The sequence below is a fragment of the Rhinatrema bivittatum genome, chromosome 9, assembly GCF_901001135.1.
Source record: "Rhinatrema bivittatum chromosome 9, aRhiBiv1.1, whole genome shotgun sequence".
NCBI lineage: Eukaryota > Metazoa > Chordata > Amphibia > Gymnophiona > Rhinatrematidae > Rhinatrema > Rhinatrema bivittatum.
Window position 1 is genome coordinate 121998778 of NC_042623.1, and position 24460 is coordinate 122023237.

Genomic DNA, 24460 nt, shown 5'->3' on the forward strand with positions numbered 1-24460 from the left:
CCAGTATCAAAATTGAATATCACAGTTTAGACCAAAGGGCTGTACCATGTTTAAAGTGAAAATCCACCATTGTTCCCTTTTGATCAACAGCTCACAAACGTTGCCCCCATGAGTCCGTAGGTGGGGACCTCAATGCAAAAAACCCCGAAGATCTTCAATGTGGTGATAAAGATCGCGCCAGTGCAAATCTAAGGGGACTTCTTCGCGACAATTGCGGATGCAGCTCATGTGCTCAAAAATACGGGTTTTCAATGCCCAGGTGGTTTTGCCCACATGAAACATAGTGTTTGGAGCCATCACAATTGAATATTAGGTACGCTTTCACATTGCATACACTATTCTCTGCCATGCTTCTCTGCTGTGTTTCCTTCCCCAAAAGAACATAAGAAATTGCCATACTGGGTCAGACCAAGGGTCCATCAAGCCCAGCATCCTGTTTCCAACAGAGGCCAATCCAGGCCACAAGAACCTTGAAATTACCCAAACACTAAGTAGATCCCATGCTACCGATGCCAGTAATAGCAGTGGCTATTCCCTAAGGGCGAATTTTCAAAGGGTTACGCGTGCCGGGCCTATTTTCAAAAGCCCCGGCGACATGCATAAAGCCCCGGGACGCGTGTAAGTCCCGGGGCTTTACTAAAGGGGTGGGGGGGTGGGCGGGGTGGGGTGGTCCGGGGGCGGGATCAGAGGTTCCCAGCATAGCGGCCATTTTCGGCTGTGTGGGGGATCGCGCGCCGGCACTTGGCTAACGCGCACAAATTACTTCAGCCCAGGGCTGAAGTAATTTTTAAAGTAAAAAAAAGTCGAAAAAGGTAGGGGGGAAAAGGCGGGGGAGGTAAGGGAAGGTGGGGAGGTAAGGGAAGTTCCCTCCGAGACCGCTCCAATTTCAGAGCGGCCTGGGAAGGAACAGGGGAAGGCAGCGCGGCTTGGAGCAGGCTCGGCGCGTGCAAGGTGCACAATTGTGTGCCCCCTTGCACGCGCCAACCTCCGATTTTTAACATACATGCACCTGCGCATGCATGTTATAAAATCGAGCGTATATCTGTGCTCGCCGGGTAGCGTGTGCACATGTACGCCCACGTGCACCTTTTAAAATCTACCCCTAAGTCAACTTGATTAATAGTAGTTAATGGACTTCTCCTCCAAGAACTTATCCAAACCATTTTTAAACCCAACTACATTAACTGCACTAACCACATCCTCTTGAGGCAAATTTCAGAGCTTAATTGTATGTTGAGTGAAAAAGACTTTTCTCCAGTTAATTTTAAATGTGCTACTTGCTAACTTCATGGAGTGCCCCCTAGTCCTTCTATTATCTGAAAGAGTAAATAACTGATTCACATTTACCCGTTCTAGACCTCTCATGATTTTAAAGACCTCTAGCATATCCTCCCTCAGCCGTCTCTTCTCCAAGCTGAAAAGTCCTAACCTCTTTAGCCTTTCCTCATAGGGGAGCTGTTCCATTCCATTTATCATTTTGGTCACTGCAACTATATCTTTTTTTGAGATGTGACGACCAGAACTGTACACAGTATTCAAGGTGCGGTTTCACCATGGAGCGATACAGAGGCATTATGTCATTTTCCATTTTATTCACCATTCCCTTCGTAATAATTCCCAACATTCTATTTGTTTTTTTGTCTGCCGCAGCACACTGAACCGATGATTTCAATGTATTATCTACTATGACGCCTAGATCTTTTTCCTGGGTGATAGCCACAGCCGGTCCTACCTTATGGAACTCCATCCCCCCAGATCTTAGAATGGAACCCAGCATCTCAACCTTCAAGAAAAGACTTAAGACCTGGCTGTTTACGCAGGCCTTTCCTAACTCCAACATTATTTAACTCCCAACTATCAACACACATCGCCAGCAATATCATTTATAGCCACCCTTACTATGTTATTATATGTAATTATCTGATCTCCATTTTCCTTCTTACTCCAAGTTCTACATTTCCTTGTTACATGTAACTGCTTTTTCTGCACTATTGTTCACGTTGTTAAGTTTATTATAATTTGCACCCCTGTTTTTTGTGAACCAGCATGATGGGACTACCGTCTTGAATGTTGGTATATAAAAAACTTAAATAAATAAATAAATAAATAAATAAATAGCTAATAATATGGAACCTAACATCGTGCAACTACAGGATGGGTTATTTTTCCCTATATGCATCACCTTGCACTTGTCCACATTAAATTTCACTGCCATTTGGATGCCCAATCTTCCAGTCTCGCAAGTTCCTCCTGCAATTTATCACAATCCGCTTGTGATTTAATTACGCTGTAATTTTATATCATCTGCAAATTTGATTACCTCACTCGTTCTATTCCTTTCTAGATCATTTATAAATATATTGAAAAGCACCGGTCCAAGAACAGATCCCTGAGGCACTCCACTGTTTACCCTTTTCCACTGAGAAAATTGTCCATTTAATCCTACTCTCTGTTTCCTGTCTTTTTGTGGATTACAGTTTGTAATCCACAAAAAGACATCACCTCCTTTCCCATGAGTTTTTAGTTTTCTTAGAAGCCTCTCATGAGGGACTTTGTCAAACGCCTTCTGAAAATCCAAGTATACTACATCTACCGGTTCACCTTTATCCACATGTTTATTAACCCCTTCAAAAAATGAAGCAGATTTGTGAAGCAAGACTTCCCTTGGGTAAATCCATGTTGACTGTGTTCCATTAAACCATGTCTTGCTATATGTTCTGTGATTTTGTTATTTAGAATAGTTTCCACTAATTTTCCCGGCACTGAAGTTGGGCTCACTCATCTATAGTTTCCTGTATCACCCCTGGAGCCCTTTTTAAACAATGGGGTTACATTGGCCACCCTTCTGCTTTCCCTTCCCCTCCTCCCCCTTCTCTCACCCACTCCCCTGCCCCTCCCACATCCCCTCCCTCCTTTTTCTTCTTTTCCTGTTTCCCCCTCCTCCTCTTTTTTTTTCCTGTAACTTTTTTCTTGTTACATTGTTTTGTTATATTATTGTTTTACACTCCTGTTCAGTATTTGTTTCACATACTTCATTTTAAACATTTTGTTTTATTCATTCTGCTCTGTGTGGCCATTTTTGTTGTTTCATTTTGGATCCTTGTTTGTCTGCTCCCTTCCCTTCTATCTGTGGGCAGCTTTGGGCTTCTGTCCCTCCAGACGCAACCCAAGTGGCAAAACACGGCCTGTGTCGGTGGACCGAAATCTCTTGCATAAAAGATGGAAATGCTTGGCAACCTCTTCGTTGATTAAGTTTTGATTTTGACTATTACTGCAAGGATACTAGGCCTTTAGCGTTATACTGTGGACATATAGTTTGTTACCAGCGTGTATACCGCTCATCTTCTCAACTTCATTGTGTGCTAGTTGAAGCCATCTTTTGTTCTTTTCTTTTTCTTTGCTTTTATTATTTAAGGTGAACTGTCAAACAGTATAATTCTTGTAGAACTAACATCTTAGGTATGAGGTATGTATGAGGTAGTACAGTTCACATTTTAGAACTGCTGGTGCAGCTTAAGTACAGTTAAAGTTAAATTTGATTTTACCATTGTATGAAAGCAAATCGGCCAAAAATATAGTTAGAGAAGCTTAAATATTGCCTTTGGGCTGTGCAAGGCACACTGCATGTAAAATTATACTCAGAATATTGTTTTGTGTTTGCAGGAATAGATAATCTCTATGAGAGAGCTCTGCACATCCGCAAAATTCTTCTGACGGTGCCCAGGTCGGTTCTCATAGTGATGAGATACCTCTTTGCTTTCCTCAACCAGTGAGTACACATAATAGTTTCCTTTTGATGTACATTCCACTGGATTCTGCTTTGGTCTCACAATTCTGAATCCTAATTTAAAGCAGGCAAAATTTGTCTTTTAGCTGAAACAGGTGTTTCAAAAGACAAAGAACAAAAGCGCTGTGTTATGCTTGTGAAGTTTACTTTTTTTCTCTTACCTTTTTAAGATCAGATGAAGCCTGTAAAGGTCTCTGCTGAATAGAGCAGACTGGCTTGCAATAATCTTATTTAAGTTAAAACAAATTGTAGCAAATAAACACTGTACAGTTTTAATTATGAAATGAAGCAAATTTCAGTATTTAGTGGCCTGTGCAGTGAAACCCACACTAAAAATGTTTTAGCGTGTAGCACAAAATACAATTTTAAATGCACATTACTATTGGATTTAACAAGTTATGTACTATATTTTACTGAAGGCCTGCTGAAATATTTCCTCAATAGCGTGGCTTTGGTCCTAACATGGATATTAAGAGGTAGATCTTCAAAACATACGCGCATGCGTACTTTTGTCCGCGCCACCGGCGTGAGCAAAAGTATACCAGATTTTATAAGATACGCGCGTAGCCGCGCGTATCTTATAAAATCCGGGGTTGGCGCGCGCAAGGCTGCGCAAAATCAGCAGCCTGCGTGCGCCATGCCGTGCAGCCTGCCTCCGTTCCCTCCGAGGCCGCTCCGAAATCGGAGCAGCCTCGGAGGGAACTTTCCTTCCGCGTCCCCCCACCTTCCCCTCCCTTCCCCTATCTACCCAACCCCCCAGCCCTACCTAAATCCCCCCTACCTTTGTTGGGCAAGTTACGCCTGCTTGAAGCAGGCGTAACTTGCGCGCGCCGCCCCGGCATCCCCTGGCACAGGCCGCAGTGCCGGGGGACTCGGGACCGCCCACCCCCGAACCGTCACTACACCCCTGGACCCACCCCGGACCACCCCCTGCCCCCGGGCACGCCCCCTCCCGCCCCTTTTACGAAGCCCCGGGACTTACGCGCATCCCAGGGCTTTGCATGCGCCGCGAGTGCCCTGCACGCGTAAATCCTCCCGGATTTACGCGCGCAGGGGTTTTAAAATCTACCCCTAAGAGAACAGTATGATGTCCATGCTGTCTGCTGTGCAAACCAACCCAAAGTGCAGAGGTTGGTTATTGAGGGGATTACCATGCCCACCTTCCACAACCCTCCCATAACATCATGCAGAACAACTGCAGAAGCCCCCTTTGGGACAATCCCCATCCTTTTTCCCCTCCCCCCTGCAACAGAAATGTCCTTGAGGACATCCCCCCTCCCCTCCATACTAGAATGAGGAAGCCCCACCACCCCTACCATTCTGGAGGTCTCTCCTTTCTTCCCCAGTGTGTATGAAATGTAAAGAAGCACTGCTAGCTGGTATCATTCTGAGTTCAATGGCCGTGAAGGCGGGAAAGCTTTGTATTTTTGCAGGAAGAATATGAGGATGGGGTGAGAAGTAGCCCCAAAGGGGGGCTTCAGAGGTTCTTTTTGTTTTTTAATTTGAAATTTTGTATGGAGGTTCATCCACACATAAAATCATATTTCAGGATACAATAAATATAAAACAAAAACAACAAGAGCTAAAAATACATCAAGGAAAAGGAAAACAAGATAGCGAAGTAAAGATGGTAAAGTTCCCTTCTGCAGATATATATAGAACCTCAAACAGATTGAAGATACAAACTACAAATAACATCAGTCTGGCACAAAACATGCCCAAGCACCACCCCTCCCAGCCACCCATAGCAGTACAAAAATCGCCATTAGAAAGGGAAAGAGATGTATTTATTTATTTATTTTTAACTTTTATATACCGATGTTCCTGTATAGTATACATATTGCACCGGTTTACAAAGAACTTAACTGTCGCCGAGGGCGAATACAATGAACATGTGGTACAGTAAAAACTGAGAAAACAATGAACAAACCCCCCCCCCCCAAAAAAAAAAAAGATAGCAATCGAAAACACCAAAAAACCTTTTAAGAAGGTTAACATAAAAGAAAATTAGCTGGGGAATGCTTAATGTAGATTGCTTCCAAACCATGTAGGGGGACCAGACCTTTTCAAATTGGCGCATAGGTTTATTTTTAAAAGTTGTAATTTTAGTAAAATTATATACTTTTTCCAGTTTATGTTGAACATCCACAAGGTGCGGCACCTGAGGAGCACACCATTGCCATGCTATCTTGTATCTGGCTGCAATAAAAATATATGTGTGAACAATTTTTCATGTAAATTACCTTGAGAAAGAGGAGCATTGAAAAAAATGCTGGGGAAGTACAGTAATGGTGTATTGAAGAATCTCCTGGAGCCAGCGAATTACCTCGTCCCAATGAATCTTAATATGAGGACATACCCACCACAGGTGAAAAAAGTAACCTGGTTCAGAACAGCCCCTCCGACACGTACTATTTATTTATTTATTTATTTAAACTTTTTATATACCGACATTCATCAAGTGATATCACATCGGTTCACAGTGTAACGCAAACAGACGCCTGGGAAGGCGTTTTACATCTAACATAATTATATCGAACTGTTATAACATGTTAACATTAGAACGAGAGAGGAGGGGAGGAAAGAGGAGGGATATAAAGAGGAGATATAACAATAAATGTTAAGAACAAGCTTTGCATATATAAATAAAATAATGTAACAATAAATTCAATATCTATTAAGAAGCGATGACATAGTGCAAAATTAAAAAGATGGGAACATTTTGTGGAGCCTGGGTGTCATATACCAATGGTATAAGACCTTATATCCATTCTCCATGAGAGCAGCTGAAATTAGGCCTTTACCTGTGAATTGAAAGATCTCCTACCACTCTGCTGGGGATAATTCCACATTTAAATCTGACTCCCATGCCTTGAGGTGGGAGGGTTTGATTGCTGGAGCACAATTCAAAATTGTGTAAATTTCAGAAAGTACTCCTTTAATCCTGTCAGCATTTTTGCAGATTGTCTCAAAATATGAGACCCTTTGTTGTAAATCTAATAATTCTCAGGTAGTTGCAAATAAGGAAAAATAGCATTAACTGAAAGCTTATATTTAGATTGTAAGGAGGGAAAACTAGAAAAACCAGAAAGACTAGAAAGGCAGATGTTCCCAACGTAGAATCTCCTGGGAAAGCCACTCTTGAATAGCTGGGTTCACCAAGCCCAGGAAAAACAAACGATTGTGGAAAAGAGAGGTGCTAGAATGATAGTCCCTCGTCCCAACTAGGGATTTACGCCACTTAGACCACACCTTTAAAGAGAGGAAAAAAGGAGGTAATGCATTAGCTAAGAGTTTTTAGGTTGCCAGATCTATGATCAAATGGGAAGAGAACCCAAAGCTGCCTGCTCAAAAACAACCCAAGGTTTCAAAAAGTGATGCAGTGCCAATCTACTGTGGCCCTAAGATGAGCAGCCATGTAGTACCGCTCTAATTTGGGAACACCTAGGCCACCCCTCGATTTGGGTTGTAACAAAACTCTTAGTCACCCTTGGATGTTTGCCCTGCCAAATAAAGCTCATTAACCTCCCCTGCCAAGCTTTCAACAAAGCAATCAGAACAGCCACAGAAAAGGTCTGAAATAGATAAGTGAGCATCAGCAAAATATTCATTTTAATGATTGCTATTCTGCTGAGCCATGATATATGATAATGATTCCATCCTTCCAAATCTTTACGTATACGAGCCCAGATAGGAGGGTAATTCAGTTGAAATAAATCAGCCTTATGGCCAGTGTAAACCCCTCAGGTACAAATATAGATTGTAAGCCCTCTGGAAATAGGGAAATACCTACAGTACCTGAATGTAATCTGCTTTGAAGTGCTTAAAAAAAGTGCAAAAAGCGGAATATAAAAAAAAAAATAATAATAATTTTATGGCTGGCCCACTTAATTGGGAATTTCTCCCTAAGCAACCTCTCCACTGCCTTAGAGACAGTGATGTTTAATATTTCCGATTTTTCCCAGTTAATCTTAAATCCAGAAAACAAAGCATTCCATTTCATGTACCATAGCTGGGAGAGATTCAATCGGATTTGTCAGGGTGAAAAGAACATCAGCGAATAGAGAGAGTTTCGAGGAGAATTCCCCATAAGTGATACCAGTAATAGCAGGATTAGCTTGAATCCATGAAGCAAGTGGCTCCAAAAATAGAGCAAAAAAGATAGAAGGCAAGGTGCAACCCTGCCTTGTCCCTCTACCAACCGAGAAGAAGGAAGAATAGTTCCCATTTACCTTGATACAGGCTTTGGGTTGATCATACAATCTTCTAAGCCACTGGAAAAGAAGCACCAAATTTCATTTAACCAAGATCTTTAATAAGAATGATCAACGAACTAAATCAAACACTTTCTTGGCATCAGCAGTTAGAAATATAGAGGGAACATTCTGCTGCGTGACCCACCACATTGTATCAGTTATCTTACGCACATTATCGGCTGCCATTCGCCCCGGAATAAAACCTGCTTGATCTGGGTGGATAACAAGAGCAATAAAGCCATTCAATCTCATAGCTAAAATTTTAGCTAAGATCTTCAAATTTATATTGAGCAAGGAGATTGGGTGATAAGAACTAAGGAGGTTTGGGTCACGACCCGGCTTGACCAAGATCGTAATACCCGCCAAATTAGAGGAAGGGATCAAAGCACCTCCAGACCGTATAAAATTGAATAACTTGGTCAGGATTCATATTAAATATTTAGCAAAGGTCTGATAGAATCGTGAAGTGAAGCCATCAAGGTCTGGCGATTTCACCAGTTTTAGAGCTAGTATAGCAACAGACACTTCCAGTTCTGAGATCTCCTTGTCTAACTGGGACCTCTGAGAATCAGAATGAGAGGGAAGAGAAACATTATTAAGAGAGTTGTCAATAGCCTCAGAAGAAATTTCATCATCAGGGCTATATAGAGTCGAGTAAAATTGCAAAAAGTGCTCTTGGATGGCTTTATTATCTGTCAGAATGTTCCCCAAATGATCTTTGATTTTGACCACAGTTTTTTGAGCCATGCGTTTTTTAAATTTATTGGCCAACAATTTCCCGGCCTTATTGCTGCCCTCAAAAAATAATTGTCAGTTCCATATGATATGCTACTGAGGCAGCCTCAAGGCTAGGCAACCTATTGCTGATCTCAGTTAATTGACTGTAGACCGAGGGGAGACAATGTGCATTTGTGTGAGGATTCTAAGCGGCCTATCTGGATCAAGAGGGCCTTATGCTCGCTCTCTTTTACCTTTTTTATATGAGCCAATCTGGAAATAAATTTACCCTTCACCACAGCTTTTCAACAGTCCCACACCAGCACAGGGGAGACTGAACCTTCATCAATGTAGGTTAAATGTTCTTGAATATCAGCACCTAGTTAATCAGTGAAAATTGAATCATCTAGGAGCGAGTCTTTCAACCTCTAGTACCTTTGACCCATATTATAACTGGTAAAAGACATGGTAAATCACACATGTGCATGATAAGACCATATTATAGACTCAATATCAGTCCACAATACACAGTTAGCAATCCTCTTGTCAATTACTATTAGGTCAATGTGAGAATAGGTTTTATGAGGGCATTAAAAAAAAAAGTGTAGCTCCTCGACTTAGGATGTCTGGACCTCCAAATATCTAATACATTCCTCTGAGTCATCAACCATTTTAGGGCATCCCTAGAAGATTTAGGGTCAAGACTTCGGCCCATTGAATTATCCAAAACAGGGTTTAGCGTCTCATTAAAGTCACCCCCCTATAACTAAATTCTCTTCCACTTTCTCCTGTAATAAACACCCAAGAGAATTAAAAAAAAAAAAACCCTTATGAAAATTTGGGGCATATATGCTGAGAAAGGTATAAGTATCCCCACCAATGAGAAGAATGAGAATTAGATAACACAGTAAGGTTGGTACTCAAAAAGGAAATCTTTCCAAAGCAAAATGCCTACCCCAGCATACTTTGCTGATTGCAAGCTCGCTGCCCAGTACTGGTGTGGGAATTTATCCAAGGGCATCAAGGACTCATCTTGTTGTTTTAGGTGTGTTTCCTGCAAAAAACACTATGGTGGCTTGTAGTCTACCTCTTTATATAGCAGCTGTCATTTCCCAAAGGTATTAAGATCCTTTACATTTAAAGAAATAAACTTAAACAGCCATAAGATATAAGTATATAAAGAGCCAGCAGACAAAGACTCTGAAGGAGTACTCCCCAAGGTCTGACATGTTCAATAGCAATTTTCCTTGTCCCTGCTACAAAATGCCACTGAATGTTAAGCAAGAAATATTTTCCCAGACCACACATTCCTACATATCTTTCTAAATGTAAATGACGAAAGAAACCACAGAAAGAATCTGTAAATGATAACAAAAAAACCATCTCCCCCCACCCTCCATCCCCTCCCCAACCCAAGATATGTAGATTACCATCCAAAAATCCAGGGAAACCAAGCGAGGAAGTATCATAAAAATGAAGAATAACCTCCCCATCAAATGAGCTATAATAATCCCAGACATAATTGCCAAACTACACAAAACATAGAAAATCTGGCATCAAATGTACTTAATGAGAAAAAACGCCCAAGAATCATTATCAAAAATTCTCATATATTGAGCTAGTGGTGAAAAATAAAAACTGCGGCCTATGTACTGAACTGTATTAACACTGGCCATTAATGCATGTTGACTCAGTATTTAAAGGTAGATTTTTTAGATCCATGCACAGGCTTCCATGTGCATGCAGTTCCCGGCGCGTACACATGGATGCGCTGATTTTATAAAATCCGCTTAGCTTGCACACATGCATGCATAATTTTACAGGTTCTTGTGGCCTGGTTTTGGCCTCTGTTGGAAACAGGATGCTGGGCTTGATGGACCCTTGGTCTGACCCAGCATGGCAATTTCTTATGTTCTTATGTTCTTATCGGCATGTGAGCACGAGTGCCATCTCACACGTATAAATGGGGAATTTAGTAGATGCGCTCGGCGATAGAATAGGCCTTTTTCCCAGTGCCATCCAGTAAAAAAGCGGTCTGGGAGGGAACTTCCTAAACCCCATACCTAACCTGCCCCCCTTTTACCCTTCCTGCCCCAACCCCTAAAACCCCGCTGTCTACCTTAGGTTTTTCTGTTTTAAAACTTACCTGCGGTCCGTAGCAGCAGCAGGTTATGTGTCCCTTAGATCCCGGCATGCGCTTATGAACCTTAATGGTGCTGTCCCGGCCCGCCCTGGTACACCCCTTTTTCTTCTTACAAAGTTTCTTTGCGTACCAGGAGATATGTGCGTGGCTGTGAGCCTTTGGAGATTCGCGCGGCACACGCACGACCCAGCCACGCACATATCTCTCGGATTTCACGCGTACAGGGCTTTTAAAATTAGCCCATTAATGTGCATATTAACACCAGGTGTCAGTAAGATGAAAATGAGACTTGGGTTAATGCAGATGGTAAAGTACACACATTAAAGTACATGTGTTAGCGTGGATGTATAATGTAAAAACTTAGTTGTACCTTCTTAAGGTGGCATGTGACATATTTTAAATAAACATAATATTATGGATATGGATTGGTTGGAATCTGTATATATGTTCTTATAGTTTTTTATCTCATATTTAAATATACACCTTATTTTTCACTACAGTAGTAGATAATGAGCCATTTAAAATACCTTTGCATTCCATTACCTACATTATAATACATTTTACATTGAAATAACAAGGTAGTTTACACATGTTAACAGTGTTGTTAATGCTTGCATCACTTTTAACGGAGTATAGTAGAATGGCTCCATAATGTGAAGCTCTTCCTTTTGTACTGCCAAATGTACTATCATTTGTAAAGCAAATTATAAACTCTTTTCTAGTGTATTTCATGAATATCCAAGTGATTGCACTTCATCACAGTTAAGAAGAGAGGAAATAGCTCCACATAGCATTCAACACACTGCTTAAAATGAGATTCCCTAATAGAAGAATTTTCATTTATTTTTATCAAGATTTTATGGAATTGAAAAAAATATTGTGGTCATGTAGCTTTAGATGGTGCTTAAGCAGTTTATATTTCCAGAAAAACTAAACAAGGTCATTTCTTCTAATCCTGTGGTGTTAAATTTGAGCAAAATAAATATTGTCCTGTTTCTACGTACATTAATGAACGATAGGCCACCATTCCAGAATACTTGGTGACACACTCGTCCGTTAAGGCCAAAGCTTAGATTTTGCAGAAATAAGCACTAGTCCCCCTCGATTGTGTTATAATGCCAGTTAATCACCCAAATGACCTTGTTAAGAGCATGACCTGAAAGAAGAGATCTCTGAGACAATTATTGGAAGGGGGCCATAACTTAGAGACCCTGCAGAATGAAAATCTATTTATTTCTTCATAGCTGCTGTGCCCAGTCTAAGGAGACTCAGAACAAATTTTGAGAGGCTGCTGACCCTAACAGCTGTTTAATTGACTGCTTCTCTACTTGCACAGTTTAAAGCAAAGCTTATCATAGAAGAAAACCAGTAAGAAAATGCTGGTTAGATACATTATCAAGTACATTGTTTAGAAAATGTTTGTTGTACAGGAATTTGAGAAGTAGAGTTGCCAAGACATGAATGAGAAGCTTGATGCCAGAGACTGTAATTCTTTGTTTTCGATAGTATGACCTGCTTCAATCCAATGCAAATAAAGCTTCAGAGATGTGTGCATGGAAAAATATTTATTTCAGTTTGGATCAGAAGCTCATTCTTATTATTTACTAGCTGTACCCGGCCACGCGTTGCCGTGGCTCAGTCTGGTTTAATTTCACAATGCGCATTAGCTCTGCTCCGGCCGTCCCAACTCCCTCCCCCCTTCCCCAGTGGTGGATGGACTGGCTTGGTGACTCTTTTACCCTTTCCTCCTCCTGTGTGTAACTGTCCAGCAGTCCCTACTCCCTCCCCCCTTCCCCAGCGGCGGAGGAACGGGCTGAGCCGTTTCTTGGAGCGGCGACTCGTCTGCCCTTTTCTCCTCCCCTCTGTGACACCCAGCACGTAGCGCAGAGCTCTATGGTCCGCACATGTGCGGTAGAGCCGTTCTCTACTGCACATTTGCGGTCCATCGGTCAGAGCCCATTAATATTATAGATAGCATGTGTTGCTTTCACGTCCAACCAGCCCAAAAAGCATGTTTTTACCTGTCACAGGTGTGACATCTATATAATATAGGTATATAAAAACATGCACGTATTGGAATGCAACATTGTGTCAAAATTTCAAAGCAATCGGTGAAGAACTTTCGGAGATTTAAGATTTTGAACAAACGAACATTTACATTTTTATTTATATAGATTTCAATCATTTCTATTAAAGACAATGGGGAAAGCAGTGTATCCCGTTTTGTTTTGTTTTTTACTTTAATTTGGGTGTTTTCCATCCAGACTTTATGAAACTTGCTGGCAGGCATCAGCAGCAGAAACAACAGCACTCCAAGACACCAAGAGTGGCATGAACAGCTCAAGCCACTGTGAGAGGGGCAAAGGACACCAATTGTGCCATCAACTCTCCTAATAAATTGCAGAGATATATATAAGGAACTCATATAATTGCAGTTATGGAGACCTCATAATATGTGGGTAAATCTTGAATTCACTTATTTGTGGTTTGTTTTTAAACCACTTCGAGTGATCTAGTACCCATACAGTGTTTATAATCATAGCTCTCTTAAACAATTTTTATACTTTATTTATTTTGAAGAATATCTTTGAAAGTACAAATATATTGAATTAAAACCAAAGAGACATCTTTTTAACCATGGCCAATCCAGGTCACAAGTACCTGAAAAGATCCCAAACAGTAAATTCATCTCATGCCACTATCGGTCGGTGAAAAATACTGGCTATTCGCTAAGTCTGCTTGGTTAATAACACTTTATGGGCTTATCCTCCAGGAACTTGTCTAAACCTTTTTTAATCCCAGCTATACTGACTCCCTTAACCACATCCTCTGGCAATGAATACCAGAGTTTTATTATGTATTGAATGTGCTACTTACTAACTTTATGGAGTGTCCCCTAGTCTTTGTATTTTTTGAAAGATTAAATAACTGATTTACATTTACCCACGCTATACCACTCATGATTTTATAGACTTCTGTCATATCCCTACTCAGCCATCTTTTCACCAACTGAACAGCCCTAACCTCTTTGGCCTTCCTCAAAGGGGAACCGTTCCATCCTCTGTATCTTTGTACCTTTTCCAATGCAACTATGTCTTTTTTAAGATGCAGCAACCAGAATTGCACATAGTATTCCAGGTGCGGCCTCACTGTGGAGCAATATAGAGGCATTATGACATTCTCCGTTTTATTCTCCATTTCTTTCCTAATAATTCCTAACATTGTTTGCTTTTTTCTGTTTCATTTATGAGTTCTTTCAGAGTTCTGCGGTCCAGGCAATTTGCTACTCTTTAGTTTGTCAGTCTGACTTATTACATCTTCCAGCTTCATAGTGATTTGATTCAGTTCCTCTGAATCATCCCCATTGAAAATAGTTTCCGGGTGTTATGAACCGGAAGGTGGACCCCTGTTTCGAGGTAGAGTCAGCGCTACCCAAAAGGGACTTAACTTCCTTTAGGTCTCTACCGTCAAAGGGCAAGGCCAAAGGTTGTGGGTGTTGCAAGAAGACTTCACCCTGGAAGCTCGTGATACCCCCAGGAGGGGCCCTTAGGGATCCAGCCACTGGGACTTAGGAGACTCACTTGAAGACTGAAGAACGGTCTGGATGCAGGCGCCTCCTGCAGGTCGTGGTTTCCAGACGGCTAGTGCCTCCAGCAGGTCATGGTAGTCTTAAAGAAGGAGTCGAGAGGAAGTCAAGAGCCGGTCTGAGGGTCCGAATGCACGAGAGGGGTCAAAAGCCAATCCAGAGACGAGTCAGGAGAAGGGTCCAAAGCCAGTCCAGGAGCAAGCCAGGAGAAGAGACGAAAGCCGGTCCAAGATCAAGCCACAGGGAACATGAAAGCCAGTCCGAAGGTCAGGAGCCAAGAGTCAGTCCAACAGGGAGGAGGAGCAGAGCGGGACGAAGAACCAAAACAGGAGCACGGAGCACTGGACAAACCCAGCCAGGAACCTTGATACCAAGGCAAGGTCTGAGGAGCAGACCAAGCCTTAAATGCGAAAATCCAGGGAGGAGTCTTCAGGAAGGAGTCACGACAACTTCCTGTCGTGGCCCCTTTAAATCTATAGCAGCCACACGCACGCGGCTCTAGCAGAGCCAGAAGGGGGAGGAGTCAGCCTGGCCGAGCAGAGCCCAATCAGCCGGGCCAGGCAGCGGCAGGAGCCGCGAAAGCAAATCCCGAGAGGCCCCTCTGCCTCCGCGGAGCCTCCGGAACCCGACCCTGGTGAGTGGCCATTATCAGGGCCGCCGCAGCCGTCATCCCAGACACAGCTCCCCGCTGCCGGCGGCCATGACACCTGGCCCCGTTCACGGGCCGCCGCCGCCGGCGGTCCTAACACCAGGACAGATATCTCTCCTACATTCTCTTCAGTAAACACTGAAGCAAATAATTCATATTGCCTCTCTGCAATGACCTTGTCTTTCCTAAGTGCCCCTGTAACCCTTCGATCATCTAACAGTCCAACTGACTCCCTCATTCCTACTTCAGATATATTTTTTTTAATTTTTACTACGAGGTATTTCTTCTATGGCCAGCTTCTTTTCAAATTCTCTTTTGGCTCAACTTTTCAGTATTTTAATCTAACTTGCCAATGCTTATGTTTTTTCCGGTTTTCTTCAGATGAATCCTTTTTCCAGTTTTTGAAAGAAGTTCTTTTGGCTAAAATAGCCTCTTTCCCCTCACCTTTTGACCATGCTGGCAGTTGTTCGGTCTTCCTTTCACTTTTTTTAATGGGTGGAATATCTGGACTGGTTTTCCAGGATGGTATTTTTAACAGTACATAAGAACATAAGAACATGGCATACTGGGTCAGACCAAGGGTCGATCAAGCCCAGCATCCTGTTTCCAACAAAGGCCAATCCAGGCTATAAATATCTGGCAAGTTCCCAAAAACTAAGTCTATCCCATGCTACTGATGCTAGTAATAGCAGTGGCTATTTTCTAAGTAAACTTGATTAATAGCAGGTAATGGACTTCTCCTCCAAGAACTTATCTAAACCTTTTTTAAACCCAGCTACACTAACTGCACTAACCACATCCCCTGGCATCAAATTCCAGAGTTTAATTGTGCATTGAGTGAAAAAGAACTTACTCTGATTAGTTTTAAATGTGCTACATGCTAACTTTATAGAGTGCCCCATAGTCCTTCTATTATCCAAAAGAGTAAATAACCGATTCACATTTACCCGTTCTAGACCTCTCATGTTTTTAAACACCTCTATCATATCCCCCCTCAGCCGTCTCTTCTCCAAGCTGAACAGTCCTAACTTCTTTAGTCTTTCCTCATAGGGAAGCTGTCCCCTTTATCATTTTGGTCGCCCTTCTCTGTACCTTCTCCATCGCCACTATGTCTTTTTTGAGATGCGGCAACCAGAATTGTACACAGTATTCAAGGTGCGATCTCACCATGGAACGATACGGAGACATTATGACATTTTCTGTTTTATTAACCATTCCCTTCCTAATAATTCCTAACATTATGTTTGCTATTTTGACTGCTGCAGTACACTGAGCTGACTATTTCAATGTATTATAGTATTATCCACCATGACTACACCTCTTAACCTTTGTAGCTGCACTTTTCACCTTTTTATATTTTTCTCATTTTATCAACGTCTCCCTTTTGAAAGTTTAATGCTTGAGCTGTAGATTTACTTAATGTCCTCCCTCTAGTCATTAATTCAAATGTGATTGCATTATGATTAGGTTGCTGAGCGACCCCACCAGAGTTACTTCTCACATCAAATCCTGCAATCCACTAAAAATTAGATCTAAAATTGCTTCCCCTCTCATTGGTTCCTGGATCAACTGCTTCATATTGCTATCATTTCATCTAGAAACTTTATCTCCCTAGCATGTCCTGATGTTACATTTATCCAGTCAGTATTGGGTAATTGAAATCTCCCATTATTACTGTCCTGCCAAATTTATTAGCTTTTTTAATCACTGTTAGCACTTTATCATCCTTTCTGTTCATTTTGACCAGGTGGATGGTATTTCCCCACCACTATACTCTTCCCCATCACACATGGAATTTCCAACCATAAAGAGTCTACTGTGCATTTAGTCTCCTGCAGGATTTTTATCCTGTTGGTCTCTATGCCATCCTTAACCTAAAGTGCCTCTCACCATGAGTTGATCCACCTTATCATTGCAATATAATTTGTACCTTGGTATAGCACTCTCCCATTGGTTATCCTCCTTCCATCAGGTCTCTGAAATGCCAATTATGGCTACCTCTTCATTCAGTACTATACATTCTAACTCCCATCTTACTTTTTAGACTTCTGGCATTAGCATACAGACATTTCAAAGTATGTTTTTTGTTTGTATTAACAATTTTTATTAATTGACATGGTAATTTGGAATCTTAATTCAGGTAGTTCTTTACATATTGGCACATGGGCTACTTTTGCTTTTATTGGAATTCTCTATCGGGATGCTGTAACTCCTCTGTTATTTTAGTACTTCCCTCCAAACCATGTGCTACTGCGCAACTGCTTACCCCCATGTTTTAGTTTAAAAGCTGCTCTGTCTCCTTTTTGAAGGTTAGCGCTATCAGCCAGGTTTTACCCAGTTTCATAGTTAAAATCAATTGAATTCAATTAATTCCTGCATTGTAAAATGTATTAGAAAACTTCAAATAATTTTTGTTAGGATAGATGATAGAATGTTTTCACTGTACAATAAGTTTTGTTTAATTTTCTATCCCAACTGTCAGCATAATGATAGATACCAGGGTTTCCCTGTTTACTGTTTCCTCTTCATTTACTTTGAAACAGTCTTTCACAATACAGTGATGAGAACATGATGGATCCATGCAACTTGGCAATTTGTTTTGGTCCAACATTGATGCCTGTTCCAGATATACAAGACCAAGTGTCCTGTCAAGCTCATGTGAATGAAATCATCAAAACTATTATCATCCATCATGAGATCATTTTCCCAGATGCTAAAGAACTAGAGGGCCCTGTGTATGAAAAATGTATGGCTGGAGACGATTACTGGTGAGTTTTTTACTTTTATCTTTCCGCCTTCACATGATATCAGACAACTGTGGTTTGCATAAATGTCAGTTTATTCCACAGTACAATGATTTGTGTGGAGGGAAAATGATCAAAGTAGAGTAAATTTAGAGAAAAGATTTCATGTTGGAAATGTAGCTTTAGGGCCCAGGTTACAAGGTTCCAGAAGAACTCTTGTTGCAATGGTAGGGGATATAAACGGAGAAAAAATCCCTGGGAAGTTGCAAATGAAAGCTTAAGGTGCCGGATTCCAGCTCTAGTTCCAATTGAACTAGAAGCCTAAAGGAGCAGGAAGAAAACTGCCAGGGAAAAAAAGAATGCCCCATGTTGCTTGTAAACCTGTCAGACTTATGAAATACTTGAGGAAAATGCCTTGGTTCTGCTTCAGACTTACACGAAGGCACCATTTTAATAAGACAAACAATAAAGTCAGAATTAAGTAGCTGTCCACATTCCAAAAAGTACATATAGTATAGTAAAATCAGTTTATTACAGGCAAGAGACAAATTAATAATACAGAGTCTCTGGACCCCCGCCACGGACCGTGTTTTGCTGCATCAGGAGGGACATTGACCTTTAACCAAAATAAATATATGACAGACAAGCCGAAAAATAAGAGGACAGATCGGGTGAACAATAGCACGTAACGCTGTGTACATACCTGTAAAGTTTCAGAAAACAATGAACAACAGCATAAGCTTGATACAAACCTTTTAGTGTTTAGACATTCAATACAAAGCTCTTGAAACATTTTATCAGCATTCAAAAACCACGCCAAAGAATTCACATGACCAACAGCAACCAATGACAATTGATTAAGGAATTTTTTCTATTACATTACCCTCTTCCTGACAGGCCTTAATCAAGAAATAGAATGGTGTGTATTCTTTCGATCCTACATATATTTATATTTTTGTTGCTGTGTTGTATAGGTAACTGGCTTTTATGTTTCTTTAGCTAATACTGTATATACTGTAGTTTTCCTGGGTTTCTGGTTTTTCTATTGGTCAGCTGCTCTCAATTGTCATTGGTTGTTGTTGTTCACCCGATCTGTCCTTTTACTTTTCGGCTTGTCTGTCATATATTTATTGTGGTTAAAGGTCAATGTCCTTCCTGATGCAGCAAAACACGGTCTGTGGCGGGGAACCAGAGACTCTGTATTATTTGCCAAGATGATCTCTTGGCTGCATTAAACTGATTTTATTTTATGCACTTATTGGATTGTGGACAGCCTTTTAATTGATGTTTACATACCTCTACCTGTTTTGTTTGATTTGGCATGTCACCTCCACCTCCTAGTGGTGTACCATTTTAATAAGATACTCAGTCATTATATATTTTTAAACCACAGTGAGCATAGCAATATGTTTCATATATGAGTTTTATAATTTCTTAAGTGAGGTTCTGTGGCCCTCATGGTATGAAAACAATGGTTGTTTGTGTTTAACAGTGATAGCCCCTACAGTGAGCATGGAACATTAGAGGAAGTGGAACAGGATGCTGGTACTGAACCCCACACCAGCGAGGATGGTATGTCCTTCATAATTTCTCACCCTCCAGTGCTTTGGTAATGTACACATACAATATGTATCACGCAGAAGATATTTTGTTACATTTCATATTTGCCGCCTTTGAGACCAGAGAATTGAAGGCCTGGCATTTTGCATTCTCACACAACTTAGCCCACATCTTTTTGTTAAGTGAAATCAGTTTTCCTTGGACTTTGAACCTACTCTCATCTGCTTCTGATATTTACTCAATATATAGTCAAATTTAACCCAGTAAACATTTATGATTCTGACTACTTCTGGAAATATTTGATTCAGTTAAGGGCAATTGGAGGTAGGAATTAGAGGCTTTGGATTAGGTCTGACCTAGCGTTAAAAGCTAATTATGTCTGTCAAGTCAAACTCCCCATGGATTTGAGTATGGGTGGTTTGGATTTAGAAATAAGAACTCACTCATTTCTAAATATTTCATCATGTAGAGGGAATGTAAATCTATATGGTGAATTGTGGGCACTCTTGCAATGTATCCGAGTGTAGTTCAGTCTTATTCTATTAAGGATTGATTTTTGCATAGTTTATAGATTTTTTTAGCAGGAGCAGGTAGGGTCATTTTAGATACCAACAACCTCCTCCTCAGAATATTACACTGTCATTGGGATTCCCTGATGTTTCTAGGCTCTGTGAAGCTCAAGCAATATCAAACATATTTATAGATTTTCCAGTATGTCAAATTACCTTAATTTGACTACTGTTAAACTGAAACCTCCTAACTGTAATCAAAATGTCCTTGCTGAAAATAAACTATAACCTTAATAAATTTAGCTCTTTAAAGAAAAGGATTAAATATAAATAGAGCCAGAAACTGAGGCATGTTAGAAGGCAGACTTTAAAAAAAGATAGTCACTATTTATTTATTTTAAAAAAATGTCTACCCACACTATCATCAGTTCTAAGTGGGTTCCATAAAAACAATCAAAAAGGGGAAGTTGCATCATCCCAGCTTATGACTGCCTGAGCATTCAGCTCCCACTGCAATCAAATAACATCCTTATTTTTAGAAGGCAAAAATGGCTGGACGAAATATAATTTGAAAGAATTATAATTCCTCTTACTTCGTGAAGTCCATGAGAAAGAAGCAAGTGGACTTGCGGCAGTTTTCTTTTACTAATGTGATGATCAAGTTGACGAGGCCTAGCAGCGATGAAGGAGGCTCAGAGGAAACCAAAATGGATGTAGGAAGACAAGGTGTGACTGGATGGTCTCGAGGAAACCCTATCCAAATGTCAGAGATCACTGGCTTGGAAAAAGAGAAAAGGAAGCTAAGTGAAAGAATTGAAGATCTGGAGAACAGGTCCAAGCGTGTAGATATGCGATTTAGTGGAATGCCGGAGGGGCCAGAATTTGGAGTTTTCAGCCAGATTATAAATAGTATATGTACATTAATATTAAGTCAAGATGAAGAGATGGAAGATCTTCCCCCAGTTGAGCTTGACAGAGCACACCAGTTGCTTGAGCAGCTCCGGGACAATTTTCCACGTGACATAATTGTCTGTTTCCACAAGTTCTCCTTAAAAGAAAAGATTCTTAAGCTTGCCAGATGGATGGGTTCCAGGATCTGTTTCTTATAATGATAAGGAAGTGAAGGAAATTTAAGGATATAGTAGCTATTTTGATTATCGTTGGTTATTCCCCTTTGGCCTTTTGTTTACCATTGTTATTATTTCTTAGATTTTTTATATCCACTTTTCGGTATTTCAAAGCCCCCAGAGGCCTTACAATAAAATGGGGTCATTCATCAAAATGCGTTATAGCATTAACGCATGCGATAACACATTAACGCATGTGTTAACGCATGTGTTAACGCCATAACACATGCGATAATGCTATCACATGGTGTGAATGCAAATTTCAGGAAGGGGTGGGATTAGGGAGGAATTTGGGCAGGAATTATTAAAATGAAGGGCACTATCGCACCGTACAATGGCATAATGCATGCTATCGCATAGTTTCAATGCCAGAAATAACTACACCTTTTTTCCTGGCGTTAAGCTGTGCAATATGCCCGAAACAGCCGTAACACAAGTCGCGATAAATTTTTAGAATTGCATTTCGGCCATTTCTGGGCTTGGGAGGAGAGGGGAGGGGGAGTAGAGTATAGAGAGAGAGCCTTTGGGGAGGCCCTCACAGTGTACAACTATTTATATGCCTATAGGTGGGTCATTTAATAACTCAAAGTGAGGTTTTGGTGGTGGTTTAGGGGCCAGTTTATCTTGCAGAGTGAGTCCTACGAACAGCATAGTACACCTCAGTGAAGACTAGACTTCATTTGGAGTGAGGAAAGTCTCACAAAGATGAAATTTCTACTATGTTCTCTCACCCTAGCTTGATGGACTCAGGGTCCCATCAACCTAGTTTGAAATAACATATAACAAAATTTCATCTTTGTGAGACTTTCCTCACTCCAAATGAAGTCTAGTCTTCACTGAGGTGTACTATGCTGTTCATAGGACTCACTGCAAGATAAACTGGCCCCTAAACCACCACCAACACCTCACCTTGAGCTACTTGTCTACTATGAAGGCCATAGATGTGCTCTCTCGCTTTCTCTCAGCGCAAGATGCAAAATAGGAATTATCACTGGCCGCGAAAAGTTTACTGCACCACGCAATACTACCGATGTGAAGCAGTATATTATCATGTGTGTGGTAATTCTAAAATTTCCATAAACACACCCCTTTTTCTTAGGGCGGGCATTATGCATGCATTATTTTCACATTTTGATGACTCTAGGGGTGTGCTTATACTTGAGGCAATGAAGGGTAAAGTGGCTTGCCCAAGCTCACAAGGAGCGACAGTGAAACTTGAACTATGGTCTCCCCAGTTCCGAGCCCACTGCTCTAACCACTATGGCTACTCCTCTACTCCACTGATGGGAAATTGTCGCAAGTCTGTACACCAGAGGAAGCTAGGATGATGCTGACTGATTTGGATTTAACTTTACAGAAGCCTAGTCAAAGCCAAGAGTCTTTCACCATCGCATTCACAGGAAGGCCCTGCGAAGTGGCAATGTGTTCCAAAAGGAGGAAAGAGATTGAGGCATTCAGGGGCATCCTTCTCCAAAGATGCATTGACCTGAGATTTTTAAGAGGGACTTATTGCTTATCTTATATATTTTATGTGTTTATTATGCAATTTAAATATAATGCCGTTTTATTTTTGGGAGGAATGCAGAGCCTTAAGAGACAAATTCCAGTCTCTAAGTTTAAGGGTTTTTGCATGTGGAAATATCTACCTTATAAATGGGCCATGACCGACGGCCCGCAAATGCGCAGTAGAGCTCAGCTCTACTGCGCATGTACGGGCAAGGACTTCGATCTTAGCCAGTGTAAAAAAAAAAAAACATGGCGGCGTCGGGTGGCAGCGGCGATGGCGGCGTCGGGTGGCTGCGGCGGCGGCGGCGGGTGGCAGCAGCGGCGTCGGGTGGCAGCGGTGGCGGCGTCGAGCGGCGGCGGCAGCGACGGCAGCGAACGACGATGAGGAGCAGCGGGGGCCAGTAGCGAGGGAGGGAGGGAGGAGAGAGAGAGAGGGAGGGACGGAGGGACGGACTGAGTGAGAGGGAGGGAGTGAGAGGAGGGAGGGAGTGGGAGGGACTGAGTGGGAGGGAGGGAGGGACTGAGGGAGGGACTGAGTGGGAGGGAGGGAGGGACTGAGTGAGGGGGAGGGAGGGACTGAGTGAGGGAGGGAGGGAGGGGGAGGGACTGAGTGAGAGAGAGGGTGGGAGGGAGGGGGAGGGACTGAGTGAGGGGGAGGGAGGGACTGAGTGGGAGGGAGGGGGAGGGACTGAGTGAGGGGGAGGGAGGGACTGAGTGAGGGGGAGGGACTGAGTGAGAGGGAGGGAGGGAGGGAGGGGGAGGGACTGAGGGAGGGAGGGACTGAGAGGGGGGGAAGAGTGAGGAGAGAGGGAGAATGAGGGGGAGGTGAGAGACAGGGATGTGAGTAAGTGGAAGGGTAAGAAGTTATGGAGCAGAGAAAAGGAGTGGAGGAGGGCTGAGGGAGAGGGGATGGGATTGAGACAGGGTGGGGAGTGACTGAGGGAAGGGGAGGGAGGTGAGAGTGAGAGTGAGGGGAAGGAGGCAGTGGGAGACAGAGAGTGAGTAAGACTGAGGGGTGGGAAGGGGGTGAGTGACTGAGGGGAAGGGGGAATGAGGGAGAAAAAGTGTAGGAGGGTGCTGTTTTCGAAAATGGACCGAAAACAAAAATGTAATGTAGCCCGTTGTGACGGGCTTAACGGCTTGTATATATATAACTGGTAATGAAAGGAGGATATATTTCTGTATTTCTTTTATATTAGCAGAGTGTATGATGTGATTGGGTGGGGACATTTCAGTTGTGATATTATACTTCCACATGGTGGAGGTGTGGTATGATAATGAAGGGAAGGGAAAAGGGAGGGGGACGACAAGGAAAGTAAAAAGTTTGGATTGATATACCAGGAATTAATATTGCTGAATTTTGTTTGATGATATTATTTCTGGTAGATTGGAAATTAAGGGAGAAGGGTTGGGGGGCTTGAGGGGTGACAGAGGGAAAGAGGAATTTTCTGAGATAAGTGTTGGATATGGAGGTATTATCATGGATGATTGTTAATAGTGTCTTCTGTTATGTTATTATGTTTACTGATGTTATATGTGCTTACATGTTTAACCTCTGCATCATCTGTGTATTTGATATTAAAAGTCAATAACATTTAAATTACAATTAAAAAAACAATCATAAATAATGAACATACAACAAACATAATTTAAAAATAAAATATTATAAAACAGAAATCAAATATACAAATGTGCAATGACTAAAAAACAATAGACAATCAAATTACAATCTTAATAGTCAATTTGATCCTAGTTTAATTTATCTTAAAAAATAAACAGCTGATAAGTGTGCCAGTAGCCCCAAAGATAGTACATAATTTGATGTATCACTGCTTCTATGAAATAGGAGCCATACATAAACAGAAAAAGTAAAGAT

At 41.6% G+C, this 24460-nt stretch overlaps 1 protein-coding gene across 5 annotated transcripts in view; it reads left to right on the plus strand.

Annotated features, from left to right (window-relative positions):
- The window catches only part of SRGAP1 (SLIT-ROBO Rho GTPase activating protein 1), a 483812-nt gene that overhangs the window by 428976 nt on the left and 30376 nt on the right, over window positions 1-24460 (plus strand). For all 5 annotated transcript variants that reach the window (XM_029615376.1, XM_029615375.1, XM_029615378.1 and 2 more), the window contains exons 16-18: window positions 3664-3769; window positions 17682-17906; window positions 19375-19454. In XM_029615376.1, the coding sequence (XP_029471236.1) occupies window positions 3664-3769; window positions 17682-17906; window positions 19375-19454 (411 nt within the window). The remainder of the gene's footprint in view (window positions 1-3663; window positions 3770-17681; window positions 17907-19374; window positions 19455-24460) is intronic.